This window comes from Vulpes vulpes, chromosome 9 (assembly GCF_048418805.1).
Source record: "Vulpes vulpes isolate BD-2025 chromosome 9, VulVul3, whole genome shotgun sequence".
Classification (NCBI taxonomy): Eukaryota; Metazoa; Chordata; class Mammalia; order Carnivora; family Canidae; genus Vulpes; species Vulpes vulpes.
Window position 1 is genome coordinate 21,964,734 of NC_132788.1, and position 23,596 is coordinate 21,988,329.

General features: G+C 45.1%; 1 protein-coding gene across 2 annotated transcripts in view; it reads right to left on the minus strand.

The window, feature by feature from the left end:
• Positions 1-9,188: 9,188 nt before the first annotated feature.
• Positions 9,189-23,596, minus strand: part of SCARA5 (scavenger receptor class A member 5) — a 121,206-nt gene continuing 106,798 nt past the window's right edge. The window contains exons 8-9 of one of the 2 annotated variants that reach the window (XM_072719555.1): positions 20,221-20,415; positions 9,189-11,307 (exon numbers count right to left, since the gene is read on the minus strand). In XM_072719555.1, coding sequence (XP_072575656.1) covers positions 11,171-11,307; positions 20,221-20,415 — 332 coding nt within the window. In that variant the 3' untranslated portion in view covers positions 9,189-11,170. Of the gene's footprint in view, positions 11,308-20,220; positions 20,419-23,596 lie in introns of both variants that reach the window. The other variant, XM_072719554.1, reaches the window with a different exon arrangement.

Here is a 23,596-nt window from a genome sequence, read left to right on the forward strand (position 1 = left end):
GCAGTGGGAGGAAGGACTCTCTCTGCAGGGGCAACGGCATTGGACTTGTCAGGTAAACAGAATGGAGGAGGGCAGGAGAGTGGGCAGTGGACTATGATGCAGCTAGAGAGATGGCCTGGGGCTGCATGGTCCAGGGCTTGGTGGGCCCCAACACAGTGTTCTGTGCTCCATCTGTTTAAACACTTCATGAAAGCAATTGGCTGTTATCCATATCTTTTGAGGAGCTTTAAAATTAACACTGAAAAAAAAAAAAAGAAAATTAACACTGGATTATAATTTTTCATTTTTTTAAAACTTCAGAATTAGCAGTATACCTGAAAGTGAGTAGATATCAGAATGAAGGACTGCATGTTTACATCTCTTTTTCTTTCCATTTAACTTCCATATTAATTCTAATAATTCATCCATATTCTCAGTTTTCTGTGTGTAAGATCATATCATCTGCAAATACTTAGCTTTGCTTCTTTCTTTCCAATTCTCACACTTTTTTTCCTTTTCTTTTCTTACTGCAGAGGCTAAGATTGTCTGTTGCATTGCTGAAAGTTTGTAGAGATAGCTAAAGATTTTTACCTTGTTTTTGATGTTTAAGAGGAAAATTGTTGATATGTGCATTCAGGTATATGTTTTATAAGCTTTTGGTCAATACAGAGGGAAAGGGAGAAGCAGGCTCCTCTCAGGGCAGGGAGCCCAATGCAGGGCTCCATCCCAGGACCCTGCAATCATTACCCGAGCTGAAGTCAGACACTTAATTGACTGAGCCACCCAAGCAACTCAAGTATTGAATTTTCTATCATCTATCCAGATAATCATACACATTTTCTCCTTTAATCCATTGATGTGATGATTACATTAATAGATTTTCTAATGTTAAACCAAGTTTGCATTCCTAAGATAAATGCAACTTGGCATGATGTAGAATGCTTTTTACATTTTGCTGGATTCCATTTGCTAATATGTTGTTAAGGGTATTTGTGTCTATGCTAATGGGTGAGATTGACCTATAATTGTTCCTTATTCATGAATTTTTGTCTTGTTTTTGTCATGAAGGTTGTTCAAGTTTCATCAAATGAGTTGAGGGAGTGTTCTCTCTTTTTCTCTTCTCTGGAATTACTTGTTTAAGATTTGCAAGCTCTGTTCTTTGAATATTTGTTAGAGCTTACCTATTAAACCATCTGCAGATTCTATTTCTTTAGAGATCATTTCACTGTTCAAGTTCTTGATGCCTTTTTGGCATTGAAAAATTATCTCTAATTTCACTTCAATTTTCATCTAAATTTCATCTGAGTTTTCCAAAAACCATAATACAAAGGCAAAGAGTCTGTACTATGTGACTGCACTCTCTTGTTGGCTCCTCTAGCTTGGCCACAGCTGATTAGACCAAGTAATGTGTGGCTGGCATGCAACTTTTTAGGTGAGCCAGTAAGAGTGTGTCTCTTTTTTTTCAATCATTTGAGACCCGGCTGGAACAGACTGTCTTATAACTTATGTCTCCAGAACCTAGCAGAGTGCTTGTCTTAATGAAAAGTTTCAATAAACATGTGGACATGTTATTTCCAGCTATTGTACAAATTAAGAAACTTAAAAGCAGGCCATCATTCAGTTTCTTAATATAAATTAGGCTTCTTAATATAAATTAGGCATAACATATACTGTTTGGAGGGAGGAAGGAGAAAAAAAGAAGTGTAAGGGTCAATCAACTAGGTGGAAGAGGTCCAAGGAGCCCTTGTTATATATCTTGAATATGTATCTATATGACCTTGAATGTACTTGTTCAGAAGACTGCTTATTTACCAATAGGCCTGCCTCATCTAAGTGCTTCTACTGGAAGGTGGGGTTTTTAGCACCTTCATCCCCCTTATTCCTCCCTACTTTCCCTTCTTGCAGGTTGGGGATCACTTAGCATGATACCAGCATTATGTTCTGAGAGGCAGTCAAGATAAACAACAGAAATTTGTTGGTATTTGCATTCCCTGCAAGCATTAGGAGTGACCACTGCTTCCAAGATAGCCTTGGTCCATGCAGCAGCAATCAGATGAAGTAAAGACAAGTTTTGCAGCAATATTTGGATTCAGGGTGTACTCATGATAGGTTGTACGAGTGGGACAGACATGCCATAGATTGATAGACATACTATTCACTATTGTAAAAGGAGATTTCAAAAAGAAGCAAGCAAGCCCAACTAAGAGTCTTTTTAAAAATAGGGTCAGGAGGCCATATGGGAAGAAGAATTTATGCACATCCTTGTTGGAAGAGCTATGAACTTTTAGAGCTTTTAAGCCAGCCACAAGCCTTCAGCCTGGACTTGACTTCCTCCTTACTATGGCAATTGGATCATCCCCATTCTTCATTTGGAAAGGGGTCAGTTCAGTTTAACAAGCTTCAATCCCTTATTTGCATATTACCCCAACCAACCTCACTTGATCTAATATCAATCTCTGTTTTGCATAGCAGACCTAAGTGAGAACTACTCTTATAACCTTTCTCCTTTATTACTTTGCTTCTCTCTGTGTTCCTCAGACAGTTTAGGTTTCTTCCTGATTTTATGTCTCCTGAATTACAATTCCGATTGCCCAAAAAAATGTCTGTTTGCTTAAATTTTCAGCAAATTCTTTCTTAATCTACACTCCAAAACACTGAAGAACAGAATAGGCTCCCCCCTCCTAACACGGTAGCGCAAATGTCAGCAAGAGAATGAATCTAATTTTCTTACCCTAAGGAATTCCTATCTCCTTTCTTTGTGAGCTTCAATAGTGTGTTGGACGCATAGATGAGGCACAAGATAGTTGGTTTATAAACTTATCTTTCATTTTGCTTTATGGAGAGCCAGAAACATCAAGGATAATCATCATTTCCTAAATCTCTCAAGTCCAACATCTTGTCTCCAGGCCTGTGGCCCTGGCCTTAGTCGAGATAGGAACTTAAACCCTAACCCTACCCCCTGAATAGCTACATACACTAGGCAAATTACTTAACTCCTCTGGGCTTCATTTTTTACATCCATAAAATGGGAATAATAATAATTTTCTCCTCGTGGAGTAGCCATGAGGATTGAATAAATCAATGTATGTAAAACATGGAGCACAGTGTCTGGCAAATATTAGGTAACCAATAAATACAGTTTCCTTTCTTTTCTTAATTTTTTTTCTTTTTCTTTTCTTCCCCTCTGACATTCCACATTCTTGATATTCCACAGCAGAGTCAATTACTGACTGCTAAAGAAGAGCTAATAATAACATGTTTGTTCAAGGATCACTGTTCATAACACCAACCATAAAAGAAAGGTCAGTTCTTACCCATTGCAATTTTCCCCACTCCTTAGGGTTGCACTAATTAAGACCACATTGGCATTATCTTGTCTTTTCCACTAGAATGAGAGCTTTCTGGAGGCAAAGAATGTTGCTTTCTTCATTTTTTTAAGACCTACTTTCCTATGTTCTAGTACTGTACCATATGTATTCAGTTTGAATTAATTCATTTCCTTTCTTTTGAGAAGAGATGGATCCATGCCATCTAGTTTGTGGAGGCAACATGGTATGCCTTTGGGTTTAGATCTGAGCCTAAGTCTCACCTCTGCCGCTTATTGGTTGTCATCCTGGTTTGCTTACTGTCTTTTCTCGAGGTCACTCTATCTATAAAATGGGAATACTTTTCCCAGGTGGCTCAGCGGTTTAGCGCCACCTTTGGCCCAGGGTGTGATCCTGGAGACCCGGGATTGGGTCCCACGTTGGGCTCCCTGCATGGGGCCTGTTTTTCCCTCTGCCTGTATCTCTGCCTTTCTCTCTCTCTCTCTCTTTGTGTGTCTCTCATGAATAAACAAATAAAATCTTTTAAAAAAATAAATAAGATGGAAATACTAGCCTACAGAACTGTTTTAAGGCTGTCATAGGTAGAGTACCTTACAAATTTCAATTCTACTTCTTTGAGTCCAAATGAGGGGAGAGCCAATTTTATTTATTGATGTGTTTCAAAATCTTGGGTTTTTTTGCTTGTTTGTTTAAGTGTTTAAAAATGTGACCTAGTCTAGAAAAAAATGGTGGCCTTTGGTGGCTCTCTTTAAAGGAGAGAGTTCCCTGGCAATGATTTTTTTTAAAGCTTCAATTGCTGTATCCATCAGGGTCCAGCCAGAAGGCAAAACCATACCAGTTATTTGAAAGAACATTCAATATAAAGAGCTGTTAACGAGAGAACTAAAAGTGCAAAAGGGGAATTCAATGAGACCATGGTGGTAGCAGCTGTAGGAAGTAACCATCATCCCTGTAGCTGTGAGAACAAGAAAAGTCCTGTAGAGGTGCCACGCAGAACCTGGACAGGATACTGGAGGTCGGTGCCAGTGTCTCTGAGAGAGCATGAGGAGGCTGGTTCCACAAGCATTGGGAAAACTGCAGTCTGAATCCAGCTGATGCTACAGGAAGGCACCTTAGATGTTACAGGAAGATGTCATGCTGGTGTGATGTTTACAGAAACCTCAAGCAAACAAGGAAAGCTCACAGAGGGAACAGCTTTCTCCCTGGAACAGCAGAGGAGCAGACAGGATCAAGCCCTTCTCTGTTCTCCAGCCTCACAGTCTCCCTCTGGTGCTGCCTACATGAAGAGTGCAACAGGGAGTCCACAAAGCAGTACAGTTTATGAAGTATCACAGAGTATCTCAAAGATGAGTGTTACGATGGGTCTGGAGCTGAGAGACAACTAACTTAAACATTGACACAGATGTTCAGAGCAGCCATTGCAAAGGACAAAGGAACACAGGTACAGAGCTTTGGGCTCTAAAAGAAGCAAGGAATTATAGTGGAATCTTTGTTAAAGGTTAGAGTTTGAATGGGCATTATGTCACACAGACAAGTAGGTACTTGACTGGACAACTTATCAAATGTTTGTTTTGGTCATCATTTTAGTAAAATGAGCAAATATTATACGTAACTGTTCTAATAAAGACTTCTGGCTTGACATTTACTGGAATGAGTAGAAAGTTGATGGCTCTGGATTTTATATTGGCTGTGCTGTTCCAGCAAAAGCCCATATAAGGCAGCTGGTGAGAGATGACCCTAAATGAAGGCACAGTGTCCGAGGAGATTGATCAACTAAGTATATGGAACAACCACCAAATCACATACTCAAACGTCTTGTTTCTTAGATGAGGAATCTTGCTGTCAGAAGATACTAATGCCTACAATTGTAGATAAGAAGGTGACTGTAGGAGAGGGACTCCCACTATTTATAATAAGAGCCCCGATTCCAATCGCCTTTCTCTGGGTTTGTTTATATCACAGAATCTGAAGTTTCTGGTTCCCAACTTGAAACTCTAATTCCTCATAAAAAGCTCCAGAAAAGTCGGTTTCATTGGTTTACTTGCAAAACATAAATCATCTCTTTTCCCCATCATTTAACCTCATGTCCTACTCTGACCCCACTCTCTTCTGACACACCCCTCTCTCTGCAAATAGGGAGACATCCCATCTGCCCTTTGCCTTCTACTGCCCAGTAATAAGCTACTTGTGAAGGACCTCAAAAGACTGTCCTTTGAGAAAGATTTCTTAACCTTCTGGTTTTCTATGCTTGTGTATAACTATGTTTCAGAAACACATGGAAGGAATAAGATATTTGTCTGATTGGAACTGGATAGCTCAGGAAATCTGTTCAGTGTAAATAGTAAATGGCTCTTAATCTTGATTCGGGAAATGTTACCCCATTTGCTATGATTAGCGTGTGCTGTGGTGGGACCCGCCTGACATTCTTCTTTGCATAAAGTTACACAGCTCCAAATGTCAAACAACTTCCTTTTCACTCTGATTTGTGATACAAGAATAAATAAATATGTCAAATGATTTTAGAGAGGGAATAAATTATACCCAAAAATGATTTGAGTTGAAATCCTTAGCAATGAGGGAAGATTTTAGGAATCATTTCAGAAAGACCGAAGGTGCTGAGTAGAATGGGAAGAGAAAGAAAGACACCAAAAGTATTTGGAATCACAGATGGACTCCTTTTACGACGTAGCAGGAGAACAGACCCTGGCAAGTCCATAACTTCACCCTCGTCTAACTCCTTTAAAGGCTCTGAAAAGCTGAGATCTCCCAGAATTGGCCAGAAAGAAAGAGCCTGCAGCCTCTTTAGGGAGTCCACTGGGGGTCAGAGGGAGCTGTGATTGTTCTGAGTGGGTTGGTCCTTGTTGTTGTTGCTTTTAAAAGACTTATTTATTTGAGAGAGAGAGCACACAGAGGGAGAAGGAGAAGCAGACTCCCCACTGAGCAGGAAGATCGATGGGGGGCTCAATCCCAGGACCTTGGGATCGTGACCTGAACTGAAGGCAGACACTTAACCAACTGAGCCACCCAGGTGCCCCAGGTTGATCCTTGTTAAAGGGCTTGCTGTGCATTCACTCTATAGGCAATGCATCAGGATCATTTCAGCGTAAATAACGGAATACACAATGGTTTATTTCAGTAAGCAGGTTAACAGGACTCAAGGGATGAAATATGATGTATTCATAATTGGTCTATGGTCTCCATTTCCCCTTTCCTCAGATTAACCTCTTAGAATTCTAGTACCATGGTTGCTTGTGTTATGTAGGGTGTTAGTTTAAGATTTCTTGGATTCAAGTCCTACCTTCTCCACTGTATGATCCTTCCAGGACTTGAGTCCCCCACCCTCCCCACCCCTACAGAATTGGGATGATCAGAACAGAACCAGTGGTTATAAAAATTCAGGGAGTCCATTCTCGTCTGTCACACAGCAAGTGCTCAAGGGGTGTTAGCCGTGGTATCTGTCATATGATTTCTGCTTATCTACTACTATTTTGAATGAATGGGCATGTATACTTACTGTTTAATCATCCCCATTTCCTATTGATGATTATTTGCATTACCAGAGCCACCCGTGCTACTGTCATCTCACTAGCAGGAAGATGATTTTTTAGACAATTGGGCTATTTGTGTTTTGCATAAATAGTTTGGCAGGCAACCACTGTCCCTTTTACCTGTACATTTCTTGCTGTGGGACGTTATTATTCTCTCATGGTTAATGTCATGCTGAAAGCCTGTTAAAAGGATAAAAGCTAGAATGGAAGCTCAGTGAGGGCAGGAACCAAATGGGTCTGGTCTACCACTCTATCCCTTTTACGTAGTATGGGGCCTTGCACACAGTCGATACTCAGTGAATACTTATTCAATAAACACGCACATGATAGAAGGGAAGAACTTTGTCAGAACCATTCTCCTGTGGGTAGAGCATGAGCTTCCTCAGAGAGGAAGGTGCTTCACTGTGCCTGGTAAAATGGATCTGAATCCATCCGTCAAAGGAGGGAGAGTTCTTTCCCTCAGACCTAGAACAAGCTCCCAGTGCCCAAAGCCCTGGTAGACAACAGAGCCAGCACACTCTTCTGCTCACTGAGGAGAACACAAGGTGGGATAAGAGAGCATCCTGGTGTGGACACAGGTGAGGCTGAGAGGGAAGTGGGCCAGGCAAGGAGCCAGGAAATGTTTATTAAAGATGTTCGTTATTTTTCTGGAATTATTTCTTTGTTGCTCATCCTCAGCTTAACTCAGCCAGTAGTAGGAACAGCCCTCATGGAGAAGGACAATGACTCTTCTTTTTCTGCCCTGTCTAATGTCTATAGGGAACCACTAGTCTCACTTCAGATGCTGGTGAGAACCAACCCTTGGGGCCCTTGTGTGCTGTAGTTAAACCAACCACCGTGGTGGACTTGATATGTGGAAAGGAGCCCAAACTTTCTCTACCATGAGCACCCCTTAGTTTCTCCAGTTGCATTGTTTTATGACAGTCACATTTATATCAAATAGATCTATGGGGGGGGGCAAGGTGGCGGAGGAGTAGGGGTCCTCAACTCACCTGGCCCCACCAACTTACCTAGATAACTTTCAAACCATCCTAAAAACCTACGAATTCAACCTGAGATTTAAAGAGAGAACATTTCTAGCAAATGTCAAATGTGTGACTCACTTGTGTTTCTCTCTTTAAAATGGTTCTCCTTTCAACCCTTAGAATACCCCTCTCCCTTCCCTCCTTTTCTTCTCCCTTCCCTCCACCTTCCACTTTTTTGGAGCTTAGATGGGGTTTGACTATAGCTCTAGGTATCCCTCTCCATCAGCTCACACCCCATCCCCCAAAATAGAATAGGCTAAAGAGCTTTCAAGAAGGATTTTCAGTCCCCTAGGTGATTCTCCCACTCTGCCTAGAGGGAACTTGAACAATTCTCAGCTCTGCCTGAGCTCTGATAATGATACTTTCCTCAGAAGTTGTTTTAGCTGGCCGCATAGGGGTTCACACAGATTGTTATTCAGCTGACAAGTCAAGGGAACACGTTTCTGGAACTTTCTTTGTATAGTTCTCTACTCTTGAGGACTGTGCCCTGCAAATTCCAGCCATCTTGGCCTCCTCTACTTTCGATCTTTGTTTCTTTGCCTTAGTAATATTTCTGGACTCAGAGCTCCCCTCCACTGTGCCACAGTCTGACAGAGAGCCTAAGCCAGGGTAAGCTCACTTCACCATGTTGCCTTTTCTCAAGTATCACAGTCTTGTGTTACATGTTGTTCAATGTTTGAAATTATATGTCTCAAGCACTTTGGACAATGTTCCGGTTATGACAGAGGGAAGATAATTATAGGAAGCACTCTTTCATTCCCAAGTATGAACTCTGGAGATGTGAGTAAACAAATAGGTGTTCTTTCCTTGATTGAATAAAAATGCAATTCTCTTATAAGCTGGGCCTTGATTTTTCTGTTGCCTGGGACTCTTTCCTTAGGTCACCTACTAAGGCTTGAGATGTCATGTTCCACCATGTTCTTGGTCTAGACTGTTTTTTTGTCCTCCAGAAGTATGAAGACAGCTCCTCTCTCTCTCTCTCTCATTTCCTCTCTCTCTCTCTCTCTCAGAGATTGAGTGGGGGAAAGGGACAGAGAGAGAGAGAGGGAGAGAGAGAATCCCAATCAGGTTCCACATCCAGAGCAGAGCCTGACACAAGGCTTAGTCTCACAACATTGAGATCATGACCTGAGCTGAAACCAAGAGTAGGACACTTAGCCAATTGAGCCAACCAGGTACACTTGAAGGCAGCTTCTAATAAGCTGCTCATTCTAACAATCCCCAGTGAGAAATAGTCAAACCATTAAGTTTTTACCAGCCCACCCCACACTCACCAGAATTTCAGGAGAAAGAATGTGATGCAAAACTTGTTAGTGACATGTTTTTAGCTTTATTGAAATTCTTTCTTACAAAAGGTCTGATGTATTTTAGGCCAGGCCTAATTTCCTTTAGTCCCTGAAATCCAGGTCCATGGTTATTTCCATGTCCTCTTAATATGTAAACTAGTAGACTTTTTGATTAAGGTTCAAACACTTATCATTGTGATTTTTATTTGATGTAAAACAAGACTTGTGAAAAGACCAAGTAAGAAAGTTATGTGGGTCTCCATCAATGGGATAACTGGATTCTTTGCCAGAACCGACTCGGAATTTATTTCCGTCAGTGTGACATCTCTCACCTTCACTATTTCTTTTTTTAATGCAAACTTTGTAATGCTCTGAGCTATGTAGTAAAGAGTGCCATGTTTATATATGCATACATATATTGGTTCTGGGAAAAGATGCATGAGTACATGCGTGTTATGTAAACATAGCAATTGATCAGGAGAGTCTCTGATCTTTAGGACATTAATGGATAACAAGCATATTGTAAGCAAAAAAACACCAATAGTACATATTGGTTTAGTTGTCAGCCAGGAGCTTTGCTGGTCCTGTACCTGGAGGGTCCCAGGTGTCACTTCCCCCAGCTAAGCCGATGCTCACCCCATGTAACAGGAATTTGTGTATCCAAGGCCCGACTCAGTCTGTGACTCCCCCAAAGGAGGTAAGTCTGTGCTCACTTTCTACCACGTACTTTCCCCAGTCCTAGAACATGTATATGGTCTGGTTTGACTTCCTCCTCATGTCAAAAGCTGAATATGATCCCCCTGTTGCTAGGAGAAGGGTGCAGATTGAGGACTGGCAGAGCCTTGTGGCTCCTTCTTCTGCTAGAGGTTATAGGGAATCCTCACTTCCATACAGGATCCATCAGGACATGTGTTCTGATCACAGGAGCATACCCAAAGAGGCCTGGAAGGTTCAATATCATCACCTCCAAACAGCTCTGAGACACAAGTCACTTGGTCTTAACCCTGACTGCCAGGTGACTGAGTATTGGTCTCAGTCTCACCGGACAGACCCCTTGTCATCCTCCAAATCAGCTTTCCTCCAATATGGGTGGTTGGCCTGGAAGCCAGTCCATGTCTGATCTTATACTCTGTAGGTTTGAAGTATGGAATCTTGTAATCCCACGTCTTGTACCTGAGCTCCCTGCCCAAGTGTAGTAAAGACACGCTAGGATTCGGGTAGAAAAAAATGGTTACAGTCATTCTCAGTCTTCTGGCTTTCTGGCCAGGTGAATGGGTCAGCTGAGTGCTATCTAGAGGTAAGGTCTTACCCAAGCTAGCAAGCCTTGTAGAAGTGCTGCAAAGTAGATAAATGAATTTAGCAGCCAAGATGCTATGTAGTACACACGGTAGTCACTTAATGAATGTCAGTTTTACTCCCCTTCTCCATACCCAGGCTGTCTCCTTCAGGTGATGTGCATTTCCCTATCACTCCTACAGCTGACCCATCCTCTATATCACTTCTCCGAATTAACAAATTGTGTACAGAGGCAAAGAGGGAAGAATGAATCGTTTGCTGGGAAGGAAGATGTCAAAACTCATGGCCTAACTAAGGGAATTATCTGAAGAGTAAATGACCTGTCGGGCCTCCCTCTCATCTCCACCTGCTGCATTTCTTTCCAGCATATTCTCAGCATTTAACTGACAGACCAAAGAGGAGCATGGATATAGAGTCCTGATGCGTGGTATTTAGAAGGCTGAGCAAAATGACGATCCAGTTGGCCAGGGCTTCACATGCAGGACCCCTGGTAGAAGGGAGAGACAGGCAGTAGATCCCAGAGTTGCACTTTGGAGCTGATGTCCAAGAGGAGAATGACGACAGGCCACTATGGGCCTGGGACAGGGATTTGGGGCTAGGGAGGTGCTGGACTGAGCAGGGCAGAGGCAAGGTCCCAAGTGATGCCCCCACCCCAGGAATGCAGAAAGGAGGCTCGGCGGCAGGGTCTGGACTGTGGACTGTGCCCACTTTCAGTGTCTGTTGCACGTCACGCCAGCATCCTCAGCGTGCCCGCAGTTTGTCACCCCCCATTTGGAGAAGCTGCAGCGGAAAATGGTATCTTCTGTGCCCTTGCAGGCGACATCATCCATCCAAATTCTCCCTGTGCCTGTGGGGACAAGTCCACATGGTTTCTTAGCAGATATGCAGGAGAGCAGGACAGAAGAAAACAGAGTATTGCTGTGTCTGTTCTTGACCAGGCTGTCCCAGGCTCTGCTAGCAATTCTCAAATCTAATGGTTCCCACCTGCCCTCTCCACCCCACTGAGACCAAATACTCATTTTCTAGGCCCAGTTTCTTGAGGGCAGAATAACTGTAATGGTGGTGATGGCAGTATTCATTGGTATCTCTTATGTGTCAGACATCTCACATGTGTGATCTTCCATCCTTATCATGGTGCTGTGAGATAGACATTAATACACTCATTTTATAGATGGAGAGCTGAGGCTCAGGATGCAGTCAGTCCAAGGTTGCTCAGCTTGTAAGCACCAGGGTCTGAACTCAAGACCAAGTTGGTCTTGGCCCACACTTTAAATGAGACACCTTGTGGCTTTTGAGACACCTTGTGGCTTTTGAGATATAATGCCTTTCAGTCTTTGTTGATGAGTACTCAAGCGTGGCCTAATATGAGGGACAATGTCTGGCAGGTCTTGGATGGTACAGATACAGTGCCCCATAACCAAGTATGTCAGTGCCAACATTACCTCCAATCTTAGGAAATTTAAAGCAGATGGTTCCATTCTATGAGCCCAAAATACTTGTGCTGGAATGGCAAGGGACCCCAGAATTTAGCATTATAGCCAGACATATATTTAATGAAAGGCAGAAGCATCCCTAATTATAAGTAATTAGGTCAGTTCCCAAAGTATAAAGTCCCTAACACAATCTATCAGTCCTGTTTACTCGATCTTAAGGAGACAAACCTGCTGGGCTGCTAGTAGGCTTTAGTTGGCTTTCCTAGGATTGTCCCAGAGCCTTGAGAGATACAAACTTGGCACTGAAATTCCTCAATGAATGTCAGAGGAATAGGGCAGCTGGGTGAGGCTCCAGGAGGCAATAGAGAGGGCTTTTCTGGGGTCAGAGGGGTCAGTGGAGAGGGGAGTAGGCTGCACCAGAAGTCACCTGGAGCCCCCAGTGATCAGTTGGCAAGCCCATCACCCATGGTGCTGGCATGCTTTCTGTGCTAATGGTCAGGCCAGGCCCCAGATGATGGGAGCCCATTTAGGAGGCCTCTGGAAGCATGACTAAGCCTCAGGACATTGACAGAAGCAGTGGCTTAGAGCCTGGTCACTCAAAGTGTGGTCCTGGATCAGCAGCATCAGCACTACCCAGAGTTTATTAGAAATGCAGAACTTTGGGTCTCACCTAGGACAAATGAACCAGAATCTATATTTTAACCAAGAGGTTATGCATTGAAGTTTGAGAAACACTGATGTGGCAGAAAAAGTAAGGATTTACAATAGGTGGGACAGATCTTGATTCAGGTCTCAGCCCCCTCTTGGGGACCAAGTTTTAAAACTTGGCAGGGGTTGGGTGGGGGGGAATCCCAGGATGTGAGATTTTCGGTGCTAAAACCAGGTACATTCTGGATAAACCAGGATTGTTGGTCACTCCAGTACCCTAGCTTGTTAGGTCTATGAACTGGCCCCACAAAGTAAGGGGTTAAAAGTCATAAACTATTATGTCAACCTGAGCAAGTCAGATGAGGTAATAAATTGTTCCTGATTTTTAAAGGGCTTTGAAATTTACCAAAACCCTATAAAAAAGGTAGCTCAGGGATTGGCACCATGCACTGACCCTAGCCCTTCTCCTCCCTGTCCCATCTCTCAGCATCCAGACAACTTCTTCTTTTAGAGGAATTGTGGGGCACCTATTAAAAAAAACCAAAACCTCAAAACCATCATTCACTCTTGAACTGCATGGGAGAAATCCCTTTACAAAGAATGTCAAGGGAACATCTAAACCATTTTGCTGCCCACAAAGTCCACCGCATGAGCTATGTGGTTTAGACATATTTTCGTTATGCAGGGATTTTGAGTGTCTGTTGTCATGGGATGGCTGAGTAGTGAATGTGGGGACAGAGGTGGGAGGAGAGGCTCCCTTCCACTGGCTTGGCTGTTGCTTCTTCACAAGAGCCTCTTCCCTGGCCAGATACCGGTGCCTCTTACACAATAAGCCTTTTGAGGCCCAGCAATAATTTGCAGATTAAATGTCTCCTGGAAAACACATCAGTTTACAAATTACCCAGGAAAAGCCTGCAGGCCTGAGAGCTCTGTGGGATTAGTCACACCCAAAACAAATAAAGAAGCAAATAAAGGGAGCTGACAAATACAGAACAGGCCCAAGGTAACCAGCTCAAATGCCTATATAGGATCAGGAAACTCCATACTCTAGCTAGTGTTTTGTCAGGGAATTTTAGCTACTAAAATAAAGGTAGGGTCATTAAATCAGCAGCACAGTATAATAGCAGCATGGGGGCATTGCTGAACGGCCAGTTAACCCGCTGCTTACCATGTCCAAGAGCCTAGAACTCCCACTCTGTGTACCAATCATCACTTTAGCCTTAAAATGGACATCTGATGACTGGAAGTGTGGCCCCAAGACCGGGAGTGTCAGCATGACCTGGGAGCTCTTTAGAAATGCGGAGGCCTGCATCCACCCAGACTTGAATTAGAATCTGCATTTTAAGAAGATCTCCATGATTCATGTGCACATTCAAGTCTGAGAAGCCCTTTCCTAGGTTAGGTCTGCACTTCCACACCGGTGTCTCTGCAAGCTCCCTCACAAAGCACTGTGAAAACCAAGCAGGGTAAGGTACTCTTCTCCCCACTGTCTGGGTCAGAAAAAGGAAGCAATAGGATGACATTTTATCTTGGGGGTGGGGGGCAAAATCGGGACCAGAGGCCAGGTCTTCAGACTCTTAGACACCAGGGTCTGTCTGAAGGTGATATTGTTGGGACGAGTAAGTGGAGATTTTATTTTATCTGTATCATTCATTTGTTTGTTCATTCACTCATTCAACATATATTTGAAGGCCAATTCCATGCTCAGCACTATTCTGGGTGTTGGGACTCCATCGGTGAACAAAAAAAATAATGGAACAACAATAAAAATCTCTGCCTCATGGAGCTAACGTTTGAGCTTCTACATATTTATTTGGAAGAATATTAATAAGAGGAATAAGCTACTCTGACTCCTCCAGGCTCCCATCAGAGCCTCACACAGAGGTAGCCAGGACAGTGTTTCAAACAGATATTTAAGAGATGGGAAAACTCAGAAAGATTAAGTGACTTGTCCCATAACGACTAAGGGCAAGAGACATGGCCCACACGTCTGACGGGCAGGCAGCAGGGGGCTTGTGCCTCACAGTCCACAGGACACAGCATGAACATTAGGCTGGGGGCGGGAGACTCTGGGCCATTCGGCCCACTGTCTGCTTCTGTAAATAAAATCTTATGGGAACACAGCCCCGCTGTTAGATAATGTTTTGTGCCACAGAGCAGAGTTGAGTAGTGAGAGAAACCATTGGCCCACAAAGCCTAAAATGTTCACTCCCTGGCCCTTTAGTGTTTGCTGACTCGTGCACAAAGCCATCTCCCAGTATCTGGACTTTATCTTAGAAAAGAAGGGCAAAACCCAGTAATAATAGCATGATTAGAAGTGAACACTTCCAGTTCCATGACTTGCACTCTCCCCTGCAAATCTAACTGCATTTGGACTCATCCTTACCGCCTTTTGTCTGTCTGTATGTCTGTCTGTCTCACAGAAAGATTTTTCTCTGCAGATCCAAGGCTACCTCCCAGCTGGGCTACACTGGGCTCCTTCCATCTCTTCCTAGACCTCCTTCTGTCCATCACCCGCCATCTGCTCCATCTACATTTCCTCCCTCTCCAGCAGCTCTTAGACCAATTTAAATTTTAAAAACACCTTTAAGTCTCTCCCATTTGGCTCTTTCCTTGCTTTTTCCCAGAGAAACTGATACTTTGATGATTGAGCCCTGTCCAGGGAAAATTTTATGGTGCCAGAGCTCTAAGAGAACTGCCAGGGATTGGCAGTTTCTTGTATTCTACTGGGGAGGACTCAGGTTAGGTCGACACAGAAGTTCCTTCCTTCCTCCTTTCCTCCCTCCCTAGTCCCCTCCACCCACCCTCCCACCCTCCCCTCCCTCTCACATTTATCCAGTATCTATTATATCCTAGGCACAGTCTTGGGGTTTGGAGCTGTGAAGGTAAAGCCCTCAAGATGTTCACACACGCATCTGAGCCCAGGAGCATATGAGAGGTGCCACGATAGACATGACACCAGGGGAGCTCAGAATGGGGCGAGGATGGAAGCAGCCAGCAAAGCTCCCTTCAGGAGCTGATAATTGAGCTGACTTTAAAAGTTGAATAGGAATGAGCTAGATGAAGACAGAGGGGTAGGCATTCCAGACCGAACCTGAGAAAATAAGGAAACACGAAACAGCCATGGGAGCTCAGAGAAAACAAGTGTGTTCAGCATGTGGCTGAAGGGTGAGAGGGATATGGGAGGCAGAGTAGGAGAGGTCTTGTTGCAGAAAAATTCCACGAGGAGGAAGGTGACAGGAGCCAAGCTGAAGGTGGAGGTGAGGCAGCGGCATTTGCCATCATCCTTCAAAAGTGGAAGGTTTAGGGACGGCTGGGTGTCTCAGAGATTGAGCATCTGCCTTCAGCCCAGGGCATGATCCTGGAGTCCCGGGATCGAGTCCCACATCAGGCTCCCTGCATGGAACCTGCTTCTCCCTCTGTTTATGTCTCTGCCCCTCTCTCTGTATCTCTCATGAATAAATAAATAAAATCTCTCTAAAAAAAATACATTTCCAAAAAGTAGAAGGGCTAAGGCTAGGGGAGGTTATACAATCTACTCCAGGTCACTAGCTAGAAGCAGCAGATTTAAGATTTTTTTTAAAGACTTTATTTATTTCTTCATGAGAGACAGAGAGAGAGAGAGAGGCAGAGATATAGGTAGAGGAAGAAGCAGACTCCTTGTGGGGAGCCCGATGTGGGATTTGATCCCAGGACCCCGGGATCATGACCTGAGCTCAAGGCAGACACTCAACCACTGACCACCCAGGTGCCCCGAATTGAAGATTCTAACTTAGGTTTAATCCACAGCCTGAGCTCCTAAAGCACTGTTCTACCCTGCTTGGGCTCCTAAGGCAAGAGCAGTAAGAGTGGGACAGGTTCAAGGGACATCAGAGTAGACACTGGGAAAATCTGTGGGACCCACGGACTGGCCAGATGAAGGGATGGGGAAGGGAAGAGAGCGAGATGGGGGATGGGCCGGCAGTCCTGGCTGGCAGGGCAGGAAGCACATCTAGAGGGCACAGAGAGCTCAGCCATGGAAGGAGGGGCCAGGGCTTGGGAGACTGAGGCTGGAAATGAGCAGACTGGCATTAGGAGTCGGAGCCCTAGTAGGGAAGGGGGCTGTGGTCCGAGGGGCATCCTGATCTGCTACACAGCCCCACCACTGCCCAGAGAGGCCACATCCCCTTCCCTCTGCCCCCATAGCCATCACGACACGAGAGCCTTCACCATGCTGTTTAGAATTGGTAAACACACCTGCCTTTCCCTCTACACTGGACCTGCTGAGGTTGGAGAGTAGGTTTACTCAACCCTAGTCCCAGCACTGAGCCTAGTGCCCACCAATGGGAGGTGCCTAGAAGCTGCTGAGGAAAGCAGACTCTGCAGCCTGGATTAGGAAGGAGCAAGGGCTCAAATGAGCCTCAACTAGGCCAGCCCCTTCTCTTACCCTCTGTGATATGAGCCCATTAGTGACACCTGGCCAGCTGACCTGTGGAGGTCTCATTTATCACATGACATAAGATATTCGACCATGATGGGGAAATGACAGTGCAAATGTGACCTGCATGGGGGAGGGAGTCTGGATTGGCATTGACTGGTTTAAAGTCATGATTTCGGTGGGGCCTGGGTGGCTCAGTTGGTTGAGTGGCCGACTCTTGGTTTCAGCTCAGGTCATGATCTCAGAGTCCTGGGATCGAGCCCCATTTAGGCTCTGCACTCAATGGGGAGTCTGAGATTCTCTCTCCTTCTCCCTCTGCCCCACTCCCCCACCCCGAACAAAGAAATGAATCTTTAAAGAAAAATAATAAAGCGGCAATTTCAGAGCTTCCCCGCACATCACATGCTACAAAAATCAAGGAGGAATGAAAGAGGCCACGGAGTCTCAGTTTGAGACAAACACTGCCCTTGACAGTCAAACGACTTGTTTTGGCTTCTTCAGAAGAGATGTCTGATTTTTTTTCTCCCACAAGGTTTTACTTCCACTTGCTAGGAAGGAGTCTACACTGAAGCCAAGAATGGAAAAGCAGGACTGTCCTGACAGTTCCTATTGCTCAGGTAAACAGAAATGACATTTTCCTTGAAGAAAAGAGGCTGCCATGAGGCCCAAAGCTTTAAATGGGAGGGAAGTGCTCTCTCCCGGTGGGCTGCCCTCCGAGGAGCTGGACTCTGTGAACTCCCCATGCGCCCTGGCCTTCGGTGGAAAGGACAGGACGGGTGGGGCCGGTCAGCTGCTCTCTGCCAGCTGTCACAACAGATTTCACCCAGAGTCACTTTCTGTGAATGGGATCATCTTAGCCTGTTGAGACGGCTGTAACAAAGTACCATTGACTGGGTGGCTTCTAAACAACAGACATTTATTTCTCACAGCTCTGGAGGCTGGAAGTCTGGGATCAGGGTGCCAGCACAGTTGGGTTCTGATGAGGGCTCTCTTTTGAGTTGAAGACCACCTACTACTCTGTGTGTCCTTGGGGAAAGAGCAAGAGGGAACTGTTTAGGGTCCCTTTTATATGAGCATGAGTCCCATCATGAGGACTCCACTGTCATGACCTAATCACCTTAGGATTAGGATTTCAATATATAAATTCAGGGGAGATACACACATTCAGTGTGTGGGTTAGGATTTCAATATATGAATTCAGGGGAGATACACACATTCAGTCTGTAACAGTGACTGAGGTCTATGGGATGAGATTCAGAAGCAGAATTACAGCAGCTGCTGGTGGGAATGAAGGGAATAGTGACACTGAGGAGTGGAGGGGGCCACAGCTAGTCTAGATATGACCTGACTCTGTTTCCCTATCTGGAGAGGATGCATCAGCCCCTCGTCTCATGCCACACCACGAGTCCCATTAGACATTCAGCACGATGGGTCGGGTAGCCGCAGTGTCAGGCAAGACAGCAAACACGCCTGGCTCCACTCCATGACACAAGGAGCCCCCACAGCAGGGCCAGCTGCTCCTCCGCAGGTCATGACGGGGACCTGGCAACTGAGTGTGAGTGAGTCAGTCCAAATCCCTCCCCACACCTGTCAGAACTTAGGTCCTCTTGACAGGTGAGCAGGAGTGTTTCAGATCCCAAGGGGCTCAAGCTGGAAGGCACATCACAGAATCAACAAGTCCTTTTAAGTTACAGATGGGGACGCCAAGACCCACAGTGAAGAAGCAACAAGATCACAGAGCCACGGGTCAGCACACTTTAATATGGGTGTGGGGAGTACTGCATTTGTGCACGTGGGACTATTGTTTTAGTTGTGAGTCCACACAGGTTTCTTCAAGTTCACAGTTTGATGGAGGAAAAAGCACGTGTGAATGTGAATGCTATATTCGAGTGTGGAAGTGTAGGTGGTTTTCAGCACATGCCAGTGGTGTGTAATAAGTGATCCTATTTTGTGTGTAGACCTTCCTATCAGCTTGGGTGGTGGTCACAGCAAGCACACCAAGGTATAGAGAGTGCCGTGTGCTGAATTGTGTTCCCTGAAATTATTAAGTTGAAGTTCTAAGCCCTGGCACCTCAGAATGTGGCTGTGTTTGGAGACAGGCCCCTTAAAGAGGTGATTAAGGTAAAATGAGGTCATGGGGGTGGTGCCCTGATCTGATAGGACTGTGTCCTTCCAAGAAGAGGAGGCAGAGACACACAGAGGGAAGACCATGTAAAGACATGGGAAGAAGACAGCCAAGTACAATCCAAGGAGAGAGGCCTCAGGGGAACCCCAACCTGTTGATACCTTGATTGTGGACCTTCCAGAACTGTAAGAAAACAACTTTCTGTTGTTAAAGCACAGGTCTGTGCTATTTGTTTTTGTTTGTTTGTTTGTTTTTGTGCTATTTGTTACAGCGGCTGAGCAGACTAATACAGAGAGCTGGCCTGAGGGACAGACACAGTGCCGTGGAAGGGGCCGCAGCTGGGGTAGAGCTATCCTTCTCGAAGCAGGAAAGGGATGGATGGTTCAAATCAGCTGTCTGCCTGGAGAAGGTCTGCACCCCTCCCTCACAGCATCTTATACCACCTGTTGAAAGGAAAGCAACCAAAATGGTGAAGGCTTTTGAGATCATGTCTTGACATGAAGACAAGATGGAATTACTGGAGATGTTCACCTGAAGAAGAAAGAACTCAGAGAGGGTCAGAGACAGCCAGCGCAATGGATAAGAGCCTGGCCTCCTAAGCCACCTGCTAGGGTGTGAATCCAGGCTCTGCCACCTGCTAGCTGTGTGACCTCAGGCAAGTCATTCAACCTCTCTGTGCCTCTGTTTCCTCATTTGGAAAACGGGGCTGCATCTGTATCTACTTCCTAGTGTTGTAAGGATGAAATGAGTAAATATGAGTAATGTGTTTAGAACAGAGCCTGGACACAATGGGAGCTATCTAAGCACTCAGCCCTCGCTGTGCCCCATCACAAAAATGTCAAAGGCAAGTGGGAGAGGGTTTGTGCCTGAGTCACAGGGCTGCCAACGAGGGCCTGCAGGGGTGTCTGATGAGACGAGAAATAAAAGGAAGTCAATTCGAGAAAGGGGAGACTGTTCTAATAATCAGAATTGTGTGGGGACATACCAGCTTGCCTGGGGGACAGCGAGCCTCTCGCTGCAGGAAGTACGGGGCTGGAGTGCAGAGGCCAGGTGACACTTGGCGGGACTGCCGTGGAGAGGACTCGTGCCAGGATTCCTGGGCCCTCTCCCCGTGTCCTCCTCCCCCAGGGGACTTACCTTGCCCAAATCGAGCTGTCCGGTACACCTCCTCCACACCACGGAAGCCCAGCATGCGGCACACCACGTCTCCATCCTTCTTGTCCCAGCCGTCGTCACACACGGTGCCCCAGCGCCGCTCGTGGTACACCTCCACGCGGCCCTCGTGTGGCCCGGAGCCGTTCACCAGGCGGATCATCACGGCCTCCACGCTACCTGCTGGGAGCAGCCTGTAGTCACTGTTGTGCTCTGGACACACTGGGGCTGCCCAGGGACCTGCCCTGACTTTCCTCTGCCCCCCACTCCACCCCTGCCCAGGGCAGAGGGGACCAGGACCATGGCCAGCAGAAACCCTGGGCTCTCACCCCTGTCCTGGATCTGCCTGCTTCTCTCTACCCTTTCTTTTTTTTTTTTTTTCCTTTTTTCTTTCAATAGACTTCCTTTTCTGGGGCTCCTGGGTGACTCAGTTAAGCCTCTGACCCTTGGTTTTGGCTCAGGTCACCATCTCAGGGTTATGGGATGGAGCCCTGCATGGGGCTCTGTGATCAGCACAGAGTCTGCTTAAGATTCTCTCCCTTTCTCTTTCCCTGCCCTTCCCCTTTTGCTCCTCTTCCTGCTCTGGTATGAGTGTGCAAGCTCTCTCTTTCTTTCGCTCTCTCTAGTAAATAAATCAATAAATAACATCTTTTGAAAAAGATAGACTTCATTTTTTCAGAGCAGTTTTAAGTTCACAGAAAATTTCCCATATCCGTAGATGGAACTAGAGGGTGTTATGCTAAGCAAAATGACTCAATCAGAGAAAGACAACTATCAGATGATCTCATTCATATGTGGAATTTAACAAACAAAATAGAGGATCATAGGGGAAGGGAGGGAAAAATAAAATAAGATGAAATCAGAGAGGGAGACAAACCATAAGAGACTCTTAATTATAGGAAACAAGCTGAGGGTTGCCAGAGAGGAGGTGGTGGGGGATGGGGTAACTGGCTGATGGGCATTAAGGAGGGCATGTGATGGAATGAGCACTGGGTGTTATATACAACTGATGAATCGCTCCTCTACCCCTGAAACCAATAATACATTTTATGTTAATTAATTGAATTTAAATTAAAAAAATTTTTTCCCAAGTCTCTGCCCCTACACAAGCACAGGCTTCCCCACTATTAATATCCCACACCAGAGCAGTGTATTTGTTATAATCAATGAACATACACTGACATGTCATTGTCACCCAGAGTCTATTGACCTTAGGGTTCGTCTTGGTGTCCATTCCATGTCTGGACAAATGTCTAACGACATGTACCTACCATTATAGTATCATACAGAATAGTTTTATTGCTTTAAAAATCATCTGTGCTCCTCCTATTCATCCCACCCCACTTCCCAGCCCCTGATGACCACTGATCTTTTTACTGTCCATAGTTTTGCCTTTCCTAGAATGTCACACAGTTGGAGTCATATAGTATCCAGCCTTTCCAGTTACGCTTCCTTTACCTAGTAACATGCATTTAAGGTTCCTCCGTGTTTTTGTGTGGCCTGACAGCTCATTTCTTTGGAACACTGAATAATATTCCATTGTCTGGATGTGCGACAGTTTATTTATCCATTCACCTCCCACAGGACATGTGCTTCCAAGTTTTGGCAATTATGAATAAAGGTGTTATAAACCCTCCTGTGAAGGTTTTTGTGTGGACGTAAGTTTTTAACTCATTTGGGTAAATCCCAAAGGAATGTGACTGCTGGATTTCTCTCCACCTTTTGGGATCTGGTGACCAGCAGTCATGCCTGCCAGGGAGGAGGGGGAAGCGGGAACAGAGAAAAGCAAGAGAGCATCCAGACTGTCCTAGCAGGTGGCCCTGCTATGCAGCATGGTAGGATGGGGAGGTCCCCAGGAAGTGTCTCAGCCTAATTTCCCACTGGGCTGTGAGCATGAAAGTGTGAAGCCAGACTGACCTGGTTGTGAATTCTATCCCTGCCACTCACTATCTATAAGTGGGAGACAGTAATTCATCAAATCAAAGATGCCATTTTTTGGAAGGCACGTCACTATTGTACATGCGACTAAGAAGGAAAAAGTTCTGCTAGTTACGGTGGCAAATTACGTCAATTGCTAGATGCTTCTAGGCTTCAAAGATGTGAAATTGTGTGCCATGGAATCAGTGAGATGTGGCAATACATGAAGAACTTAGAACAGTACCTGGCACATAGAAGGCTCTTCTTTCTACATGAATGACTTTATGGAAGACTCACACTCTCTCTAAGGGTATGTTCCCAACTGTGGCATGCGGACAACACATAGCCCTACCATGCAGACTAAATGAAATCATGTGGGGGCACCTGGGTGGCTCAGTCGGTTGAGTGTCCTACTCTTGAGTTCGGCTCAGGTCATGATCTCATGGTTGTGAGATTGAGCTCTATATAGGACTCTGTGTTCAGCGTGGAATCTGCTTGTCCCTCTCCCTCTGCTCCCTCCCGACTCATGATCTTTCTCTCTCTCTCTCTCTCTTATTCTTTTAATTTAATTTTATTTAAATTCAATTAACATTTAGTGCATTATTAGTTTCAGAGGTAGAGTTCAGTGGTTCATCAGTTGCATATAACACTCAGTCCTCGTTACATCACGTGCTCTCCTTATGCCCATTACCTAGTTACCCCATCCCCACACCTATCTCCCCCCATAAAATAAATACATAAATAAAATCTTTTTAAAAATAGATGAAATCATGTGTATTGGGCTCTAGCATGGTGCCTGGCTCACTGCTGATCCTCAGCAAATCCTAGGCTGTTTCTCCTTCTCTAATGGCTGAAACACTACCACATTCATATCCATAAAGTCCACTTAGCACAGAGCCTGGCTCTAGGAAATGAACAGTAAATGTGCTACACAGATGAATGAATGAAGATTCATTCCTTTGCAGTACAAAGTATTCCGTTATTTCTCCAAGGGAATATTTGGGGGACTCGAAGAACACCAGAGCAGCTGAAACAAGACTTAAGATAATCTCAAAGCCAAGGTCTGGTTGGGAATTTATAGTATCAGGTCATACTCGTTGTTAGTGTCAGAGGAACAACGAGTCCCCTCATGTTTCTTCCAAGGTCCTTTCACCATCCAGTGACAGGGTAGCAGACTTCAACCCTTGGGAACCAGAACTCCCTCACTTGACAAGATACTGGAGGGGTTGTTGGGTCTTAAATCTGGTCACACATCAGAGTCATTAGGAATGCCTGTGACATGCAGATTCCTGGGCCCACTTGGACCTACTGGATCAGAGTCTTGGTGGTGGGAGTGGTGGGAGTCAGGGATCTGTGTTTTTGTTTTTTTTTTTACAAGTGTCCCAATGACATGGACAGGCATTTGGGAGTGACAGGAGTAGATGATCTGTAAGGTTTTCTCCAG